The sequence below is a fragment of the Corvus hawaiiensis genome (assembly GCF_020740725.1).
Source record: "Corvus hawaiiensis isolate bCorHaw1 chromosome 34 unlocalized genomic scaffold, bCorHaw1.pri.cur SUPER_34d, whole genome shotgun sequence".
NCBI lineage: Eukaryota > Metazoa > Chordata > Aves > Passeriformes > Corvidae > Corvus > Corvus hawaiiensis.
In genome coordinates, this window is record NW_025963258.1 from 93,270 (window position 1) to 103,233 (window position 9,964).

Genomic DNA, 9,964 nt, shown 5'->3' on the forward strand with positions numbered 1-9,964 from the left:
TGTAAATGACTTTTGGGCTCATTTTAATACGAAGTGAGGCTAGGCGGAGCCAGGTAATGAATATGTATAAACGTATTGGGAAACTCAATGAATATGGAACTTGTAACCCGATAAATACCAAGCTGAACGCAGCTGTCGGCGTGCATGGCTTTGGAGGAGTTATCCCCCCATGTGTCCCAGCGCTGGAATAAACACACCTACTTTACTCCTTATTCCAGTAGCGGAGTCTTTCCCGCTCTTTTCCCTTCACCATCGGGTCCGACCGCTCCCTCAGCGCCGCCACGGCCACCACTGAATTGAACCACGGCCACCGCTGTCCCCAGGTGCTGCATGCTCGCGTTTCTCCCCTCGGCTGCCCCTCACAGGTGCCGCTTCCCCCATCACCCCTGACAGGCCCCATTTCCCCCCACCGCCCTCAGGGGCTCCGTGTCCCCCCTCAGCTGCCCCTCCGACCCCACAGGGGACATTTCCCGCTCTGCCACCCCTCACGGGCACCGTTTTCGCCTCAGACACCGCGTGGGTGCCATTCCTTCCCCCCATGGGCTGCATCCCCCCATTGCTCCTTCCCCTCACGTTCCCCATGAGCTCCATCGCCCTGAGTCAAGGCTCTAAAAGGTTAAAATTTTAGCTAAGAGTTAGAAGAAATTTGCATTAATTAAGATAGAGAAACAAAAGTTAAGTTAATGATTAGTGGATGCCTAAGCTAGAGCCAAGTGATGTATTATTTGCCATTATATTTTGGTTTAAGTTTTCTTTGTAGAAGGAAACAGAACAAATGAACTGTCATCAAAACAAATTGAAACCAATAGAGCCAAGAACAGCACCTGGGTTTCGTACTAATTAATCCAAAGTAGGAGATCTTGGGCTGCGCCAAGAGGTCACGAAGGGCTGCCAACAGCAAGGAGGTGAAAAGGTCACTGTGAGGAAGATGTTCCTGACTTCATCTTGCAGGACCACTGACCCAATTCGAGACCACCGACCCAATTCCAGAGAGAAACTGCGCATGCGTGAAAGGCTAATGATCTCATTTTAATACGGAGCGGGGGATGGGAGGTGCTGGGGCCATACAGGATGTAAAACTTTGAGTGATAAGTAGAGAACAAAGAACCTTGTACTTGGCTGGAATGTCTTCAGGAGGCTGCTGCCGTGCCGCCCGCCGGTGCCTGAATCAACACAGCACCGTCTAATTGTAATTAGTTAGAGGGGCTTTGTCCGTGGATATCGGCATTTAACGAATCATTCTGGTGACCCAGCCAGGAGAAAGTTCTGTTCGGCTGTGAGACCAGCCCGGGCGGGTGGACCCCTCGGGGCACCCCCGGGATATTCCTGGACAGGGGGCTCCGCTTCCCGGATTGTCCATCCAGCAGCAGACAAGGACTCCTGACCACTAAAACTCCGGATAATACGGTGTGTTTAAAGAAACTCCTGGAGCAGTGGAACAGTGACCTGTAAGGCGTACGCGTGGTCATGGCAGGCTGTTGGTCAGTCGGAGGGAGACGTCCCACGCACAGCTGGTGCCTGTGTAGTGTCCTGCAAGCTGCACTGGTGTCCAGTGGCCGGCCAAAGGCCACTTGTGGAGCTGCCGGGCCGGGGAGGCTCAGGCAGTGCCTGTCGGCAGAGGGGATTTTGCCGTTTGTTGTGCCGTGGAGGGCTTGGGTTTGGTCTGCTCGCAATTCGGGGCCAGTAGTTTTAAAGGCAAGTCCTTGTTTGTTGTAGAGGGCACAGTTGTTTATGCTGTTGTGGGTGTGTTCTAAGTTTGCTGTGCCATAGAAAGCTTGTTTGCTCGCAATTCGGGGCTGGCAGTTGTTCAGGTAAATCCCTGTTTGTTGTGCCGTGGAGGGCTCGGGTGTTTATGTTGCTGTGAGCGTGTTTTAACTGTGTGAACAGATGTGTGAGGGTTTGTTGAGCCGTGCTTAGCGCAGAGCAAGGGAGGAGTTTGGAGCCGCAACGAGGCGGCCGGAGAAAGACGAAGCGTGTATGGTGAATGTTTGTATGGTGAGTGTCTGAAAGTGAACGCTGTGCGCTGTGATTTTATTTTATTTTATTTTATTTTATTTTATTTTATTTTTACTGTAATTGTAGGGTGTGTGTCTGGTTCCGAGGGGACGGTGTCGGCTGTTAACACCCGTTGTTCTCACTAACAGGGCCGGGGCCCTCAGAAGCGAGAGAGACGGCAGCATTTGCTGTCTGAGGTGTATTTTAAAGGTAATATCGCCATCCTGGGTCAAAAGTTATAATTGCAGCTAAGCAAACAGTAAGTTTAAATCTATTTTAAGCTGACTAGATAAATAAAAATTCATTCACCTCATCGGTTTGAGTTAGATCCCTAAGAATTCGCGAATGGAAAATTTTATTTAAAAGTTATATCAAACCCTGAGAGGTAACTTGGTAGCTTTGGGTTGGGAGCAACCGGTAGCAAAATAAAGAATTTTGGAAAAGTGAGTGGAATAGCTTGTGTTTGTAGAAATTTCTGTAGTTTTTAGTGTATTTACAAGCCAGCATTGTTTGTGCACATTATTGCAGTGTGAGTTTTGTACCAGACGTTATTATTGCTTTGTAACCCAGTGCAGAAAGTGTAGTCAGTATTGACAGCCCTTTAAATTGATTTTAACCTGAGCTGTGGACTGTGCAGAAAGGGCTGTAAGAGAAAGTAATGGGAACCAGCCAGAGTAAAGAGATCCCTCAAACCAGTCCTTTAGGATGTATCCTGACACACTGGAAAGAATTAGTGGGTTGTGGTGGTACAGAAAACAAAAAGACTCTTACCAAGTTTTGCACACAATGGTGGCCACTTTACAAGCTCGAAGAAGGTGTCAGATGGCCTCCAGCTGGAACTGTGGATTATGAGACCCTATTACAGCTTCTGCTTTTTTTGAGACGAGAGCAGAGATGGGAGGAAGTAACCTATGCTGATTTATTTATCTCCCTCTGAAACCAGCCCGAGTGGCAGAGGGACTGTGCAATTCAGGCCCCTTCCAATCCCCTGGCCCTAGAAAAGGATAATAAAACTAACGAGGGAAAGCCTGAACGATGTTGCAGTAGCTGTTCAATAAACCCACGCTGCACACACCCTGATGAAGTGTATCCAGCTGACTCACTGGAGCGAGAGCTGCGGGATTTGTTTAAACCACCTCCTAAAAGACGAGGGGAATTGGCTCCTACGTCACCCCCCACCTCATTTCCCAGGGGACCAACTCCTATCCCAGCTCCTATCTCACCCCTCACTTCGATCTCGATGCCAACTCCAGCTCCAGCTGCAAGTACAGCTGAACCAACTCCAGCTCCAGCTGCAAGTACAGCTGAACCAACTCCAGTCCCACCTTCAGCTTCTATTTCAACTTCCATTTCACCCACACCCTCTAGGAAAAAGACCCCTAAAGCTCTACTATTGCCCAGCAGTGGCAGTGAGGGGGAAGAGCTGCTTTCCCCAGAGGGCCCTGTAGCGTCCCAGACCCAGAAACAAACTAAAGAAATCATAAAAGCACCTTTGAGAGAGGCAGTAAGTTCTGAGGGAAAAACAATATTAGTTAAAATCCCCTTTTCTCTAGCAGATCTGGAGGCTTGGGAAAAGATTGCTAAACATTATCGGAGCGACCCAATAGGTGTTGCAAAGAAATTTAGATTCGTGGTTAAACAGCATAGACTTGACTGGTTTGAACTTCAACTGTTGCTAAGTGCCCTCACAGAGACAGAAAAACAATTGGTTTTGAAAGCAGCAGGGAGTTTAGCAGAGGATGCTTGCAAAATAACCCAAATGAGAGTGAAGGATGTTTTTCCTCTCCAAGATGCGCAGTGGGATCCTAATGATGGCAGTGACATGGAAAGATTGGAGGGTTACCGAGATTTCATAGCAAAGGCACTGGAGAGGGCAGTTCCTAAAGCCATGAACTGCTCAGCCCTATGTGCAATTAAGCAAGGTCCCTCTGAAACACCCTCTGAGTTTTTAGAACGTTTGCGAGATGCAATGCGTCGTCATACGACGTTGGACCCCGAATCTGAGGAAGGGACGCAACACCTGGTGAGCTTATTTTTAGGACAATCTACAGGGGACGTTCGACGCAAACTCCGGAAAATACAGGCCCGGCAGCACGGGATTGAGAGACTTTGCTAGAGGAAGCATGGAGAGTTTTTAGCGATAGAGAAGAGGGATGTAAGCAAGGGATGAGGAAATTAATAAGAATAGCAAAAGAAAAAGAGAGAGGGGGACATGGGCAAGGACCACCCCGGTCAGGGAGAAATCAGTGCGCTTTTTGCAGGGAAATCGGACATTGGAAGAACCAATGCCCAGAACGAAGAAAAGGCGATCATCAAAGAAGAGAAAACCAAAAGAGGGAGGGAGCGGCTGCTCGTGCTAAAGAAGACTGAAGGGCACCAGAGGTTCCCAGCCTAGGGGACCCTCTGGTTCTAATTAAACTAGGGAACCAAGAAAAAGAAATGGAGTTTTTAATAGACACAGGGGCAACATCCTCAGTGCTCAATAAAGCTTTAATGCCAAGAACAAATGATTCTGTTGCAGTGAGGGAGCAACTGGTCAATCTGAAAGAGCACACTTCTGCAAACCATTGCAATAGAAACTTGGGAGACAACGGGGAATTCATACGTTTTTATACGTGCCTAATGCTCCACCAGCACTTTTAGGAAGAGATTTACTGGAGCAACTAGAGGCAAAAACAGTATTTAAAAATGGAGAAGTTACTTTGGAGGTTAAAGATGAACAATCCATAGAATTGTTAAGTCTGATGTTGATAGCAAATGAAACCAAAGTTGAAAATGAAGAAGAGACTAGCAAGAAAATAATAGATCAAGTATTCCCTGGGGTATGGGCTTCTAACATAGCAGGGAGAGCAAAGAATGCACTCCCTGTACAAGTTAAGCTTAAGGAAGGAAAACAAACCAGTTAGAGTTAAAAAATATCCTTTGAAGAAGGAAGGCAGGGAAGGAATTAGCCCCATAACTGAAAACTTTCTGCAGATAGGACTTTTAAAAATCTGAATTCAATACTCCCATTTTACCTGTCAGAAAGCCTGATGGATCATACGGAATAGAACAGGATTTAAGAGCTGTTAATAAAACAACCGAGGACTTATACCCAGTGGTTGCTGACTCCAATACTTTATTAAATCGTTTAACACCTGAACTAACTTGGTTTACCATTTTAGATTTAAAGGATGCTTTCTTTTGCCTTCCTCTCCATGAGGCCAGCCAGAAAATCTTTGCACTTGAATGGGAGAATCCCAAGACTGGATGCAAAGCTCAGCTCACATGGTCTGTGCTACCCCAAGGATTTAAAAACTCCCCCACAATATTTGGAGAACAGCTTGCAAGAGATCTGGAATCCTGGGAAGCCCCATCAGGAGGAGGACAGCTGTTCCATCCTCCTGATTGCTACTAAAACACCAGAGACGTGTGGAGTGGACAGTGAGCGTCCTAAACTCTTTGGGTTTACAGGGGTATCGAGTATCCCAGGAGAAAGCCCAAATGCTGAGGCAAACAGTTGTGTGCTTGGGCTGTGAGGTCAGTGCTGGACAAAGAACTTTAGGACAGGATCAGAAAGAAGCAACATGCCAAACTCCAAAACCCCAAACAGTAAAGGAACTGAGAACCTTTCTGGGCATGACGGGGTGGTGCAGACTGTGGATTTACAATTATGGGCTGTTGGTTAAACCCTTCTGTGCCTTGGTTGCGGAAGGAAACAGAGACCTTCAATGGACAAAAGAAGCAACACAAGCTTTTAACCAACTGAAGAAGGCCCTCATGTCAGCCTCAGCCCTGGGACTTCCAGCTGTGAGTAAACCATTCCTTTTGTTTTCCCACAAAAAGCAGGGATTGCTTTGGGAATATTGGCACAAGACCTGGGCCCGTATTGCAGGGCAGTCGCCTGCCTCTCTGGATGCAGCAGCCCAGGCATGGCCAGGGTGCCTCAGAGCTGTTGTGGCAGTGGCACTGAACATCCAGGCAGCAGCCAAGGCATGGCCAGGGTGCCTCAGAGCTGTCACAGCAGGGGCAGTGAACATCCAGGCAGCAGCCCAGGCATGGCCAGGGTGCCTCAGAGCTGTCACAGCAGGGGCAGTGAACATCCAGGCAGCAGCCCAGGCATGGCCAGGGTGCCTCAGAGCTGTCACAGCAGGGGCAGTGAACATCCAGGCAGCAGCCAAGGCATGGCCAGGGTGCCTCAGAGCTGTTGTGGCAGTGGCACTGAACATCCAGGCAGCAGCCAAGGCATGGCCAGGGTGCCTCAGAGCTGTCACAGCAGTGGCACTGAACATCCAGGCAGCAGCCAAGGCATGGCCAGGGTGCCTCAGAGCTGTCACAGCAGGGGCAGTGAACATCCAGGCAGCAGCCAAGGCATGGCCAGGGTGCCTCAGAGCTGTCACAGCAGTGGCACTGAACATCCAGGCAGCAGCCAAGGCATGGCCAGGGTGCCTCAGAGCTGTCACAGCAGGGGCAGTGAACATCCAGGCAGCAGCCCAGGCATGGCCAGGGTGCCTCAGAGCTGTTGTGGCAGTGGCACTGAACATCCAGGCAGCAGCCAAGGCATGGCCAGGGTGCCTCAGAGCTGTTGTGGCAGTGGCACTGAACATCCAGGCAGCAGCCCAGGCATGGCCAGGGTGCCTCAGAGCTGTCACAGCAGTGGCACTGAACATCCAGGCAGCAGCCAAGGCATGGCCAGGGTGCCTCAGAGCTGTCACAGCAGGGGCAGTGAACATCCAGGCAGCAGCCAAGGCATGGCCAGGGTGCCTCAGAGCTGTTGTGGCAGTGGCACTGAACATCCAGGCAGCAGCCCAGGCATGGCCAGGGTGCCTCAGAGCTGTCACAGCAGGGGCAGTGAACATCCAGGCAGCAGCCCAGGCATGGCCAGGGTGCCTCAGAGCTGTCACAGCAGGGGCAGTGAACATCCAGGCAGCAGCCAAGGCATGGCCAGGGTGCCTCAGAGCTGTTGTGGCAGTGGCACTGAACATCCAGGCAGCAGCCAAGGGATGGCCAGGGTGCCTCAGAGCTATCACAGCAGTGGCAGTGAACATCCAGGACGCACACAAATTCACCCTGGGCCTGAAAATGACTGTGCTGGTGTCCCACACAGTGTCAGTGGTCCTGGGGGCAAAGGGTGGACCGTGGCTTTCCCCACGGAGATTCCTGAAGTACCAAACTGTAATGGTAGAACGAGATGATGCAGAAATGGTGGTAACTAATATTGTGAGCCCAGCTTCCTTCCTCAGTGGGAATCTGGGAGAACCAGTGATCCATGATTGCCTGGAGACCATCAAGGCCACCTACTCCAGCCGCCTGGACCTGAAGGCCACCCCTCTCGAGGACACTGAGACCTGGTTCACGGATGGGAGCAGTGGGAAAAGACATGCTGGGTATGCAGGCACCACAAACAGAGAAGTAACAGAGTCTGGGTCATCACCAACCAACACCTCTGCACAAAAGGCTGCAATAATTGCCTTAACCCGAGCTTTGGAATTAGCAAAAGGAAAGAAAATCAGTATTTATACAGACTCAAGGTACGCATTTGGGGTGGTTCATGCACACGGGGCCATCTGGAAAGAAAGAGGACTGCTGAACTCACAAGGGAAGAACATTAAACATGCACAAGAGATAATAAACTGTTAGAAGCAGTCCAGTTACCTGAGGAAGTGGCCATCATGCACATCAAAGCACCCCAAAAAGTGAGCTCTGAATTGGAAGAAGGGAATGAGCTGGCGGACAGAAAGGCAAAAGAAGCGCCCAAAAGTGAGGTAATTATAGAGACAGTAGAAGTAACCTTAGTTCCAGAAGGACAGATTTCCATCGAAGGTAAGCCAGGGTATAATAAAAAAGCCAGGAGACTGATTAAACAGGAAAATGGGAGTTATAATCAGGAGGGGTGGGCTGTCACAGATGAAAAGGAAGATTTTTAATTCCCTCCTACATGTTATGGTCATTAGTGAGAGAGGAACATGAGAAAACACATTGGGTGTTAAACACTTTGTAGAACTACTTAAAGACAGGATTATGGCCAGAAATTTGCAAGGTACAGTAATTCAAGTAACTCATCAATGTAGTCTTTGCCCCCAAAAATATTCCTAAACCAAAACTTGGACAAATTGGGAAAGGTCATGAGCCTGGGCAGCAATGGCAAATTGACTTTTCAGAGCTGCCCAGGAAAGGGGGAGATCGGTAGCTGTTGGTGTTGACAGACTCCTTTTCAGGATGGCCAGAAGCTTTCCCCACCAGAACTGCCAAAGCACGAGAGGTAACCAAAGTATTGTTACAGGAAATAACACCGTGTTTTGGAGTCCCAGCCACAATGTCCTCAGATAGAGGCCACACTTTATCTCAAAAATTAACCACAAATTAACAGCAAATTAACCACCACTGATGCATAGATTAAGAACTTCTCACTCCATATCATCCTCAGTCGAGTGGCCAAGTGGAGAAAATGAACCATTTGATTAAGCAGCCAGTTAAAAGATTTAGACAAGAGACAAAATTACCTTGGCCTCGGGTTCTTCCATTGCCATTATTACGAATTTGAACCAAGCCAAGAGTAAAGGAAAAATTGAGTCCTTTTGAAATATTGTACAGGAGGCCACACAGGGTCCAAGAAGGCATCACCCCCACCCAAGTGGGGGAGGAAACCCTACACAAATACATGATGGCCCTAAAGAAACAGCTCAGAGAAATTGAAAAATGTGGCTGGGGCTCGAAACCGAGAATTAGACGGAGCAGTACATGATGTACAGCCCGGAGATTATGTATATGTTAAGTCTTTTGCAGAAAAGACCCTAAACCACAGTGGGAAGGACCATTCCAGGTGCTCCTGACCACCTTTCCTGCAATCAGGATCAAAGAACAAGCTGCCTGGATTCATCACACCCGAGCGAAGAAGGCTCCTGAAGGATTCCGGAAAGTCACGCCGAGTGACAACGAACTGAAATTAAAACTTACTTGGGAAAGTGAACAGAGTGTGGGTGAAATGTTAGCATAGCTTAACACCTTTCAAAATGAATAGTCAAATGAGCATAATTTGGAAAATTGTAGGTTTTGTGATTATCGTTATAGCCACAGCTGCTGAAGGAAATGCAACGCTGCATGCATATAAGGTGACTGGTGTACATAAAGGCCAGGGGAAAGCTTAGGACTTGCACTCTCATCAGTCCCTGAGTCAGATGTTAAAAATTACAAATGCAACTGTTTGGGAAGGGAGGAACATCTGGGGATGTGAATATGCATTCGTTCGAGGTGGATTCCATGGGGCTCACCAAGAACCCATAGAATTTACCCGAATTGGCCCTGAATGCTGTGACAAATGCTGTGACAAATGCTGTGACAAATGCTGTGACAAATGCTGTGACAAATGCTTAGCTAACTGCCCAGAGTTTAGACTTCAAATAGAGTGATGTGCAGTCCAAGATTTTCAATTTGATTCTAACATAACCCAAATTTTTACTGCTTCTCGAAGGGCTGAAGATAAAAGAACTACACCAGCACCACCAACATTGAGAGAAACCACAACTGCCTCAGTTCAAATTGGTTTAGGATCCATAGTTCCCATACTTACCAAGACTGGGCCTTATGCTGTTAAAAAGACAGGGATTCAAGAGCTGTTAGTTAACCCAGAATGGTTGTTGAAGCAGGTGGAGGTGGCAGTGCCAGTAAACACCTCCACTTTGAGCAGAGTGTTCCTTGTTTCTTAAAACCTCTTTTGTGGGTTGGACCACCTGGCTGCAAAAACATGCACCCCACATGTACTGAAAAGAGAGAGATCTCACAGGATTGCTGGGGACAGGACTGGGAGTTTTAAACACAATAGATTCAGAAATATTAATGAACAAACTGGCAGCAATTGGGAGCAATATGGTTAAATTACAACAACAACCTTTGCAATCCTCCTGATTAGCATGAGCCAAGGGAAGTTGTCCAAAATATTGCCAGAGTGGGAAGACATAGAAAAGCATGACCATGAATTCATCATTAACGC

The 9,964-nt window shown here is 48.3% G+C and overlaps 1 protein-coding gene across 1 annotated transcript; it reads left to right on the forward strand.

Annotated features, from left to right (window-relative positions):
• The first annotated feature begins 1,025 nt into the window (after window positions 1-1,025).
• LOC125320749 lies at window positions 1,026-8,971 on the forward strand. Its single transcript, XM_048293150.1, has 6 exons — window positions 1,026-1,407; window positions 2,083-2,741; window positions 3,693-5,904; window positions 5,968-6,482; window positions 7,218-7,361; window positions 8,827-8,971. The coding sequence occupies exons 3-6, from the start codon at window positions 5,479-5,481 to the stop codon at window positions 8,969-8,971; spliced, it is 1,230 nt and encodes a 409-aa protein (XP_048149107.1). The 5' UTR covers window positions 1,026-1,407; window positions 2,083-2,741; window positions 3,693-5,478.
• The last annotated feature ends 993 nt before the right edge of the window (window positions 8,972-9,964 follow it).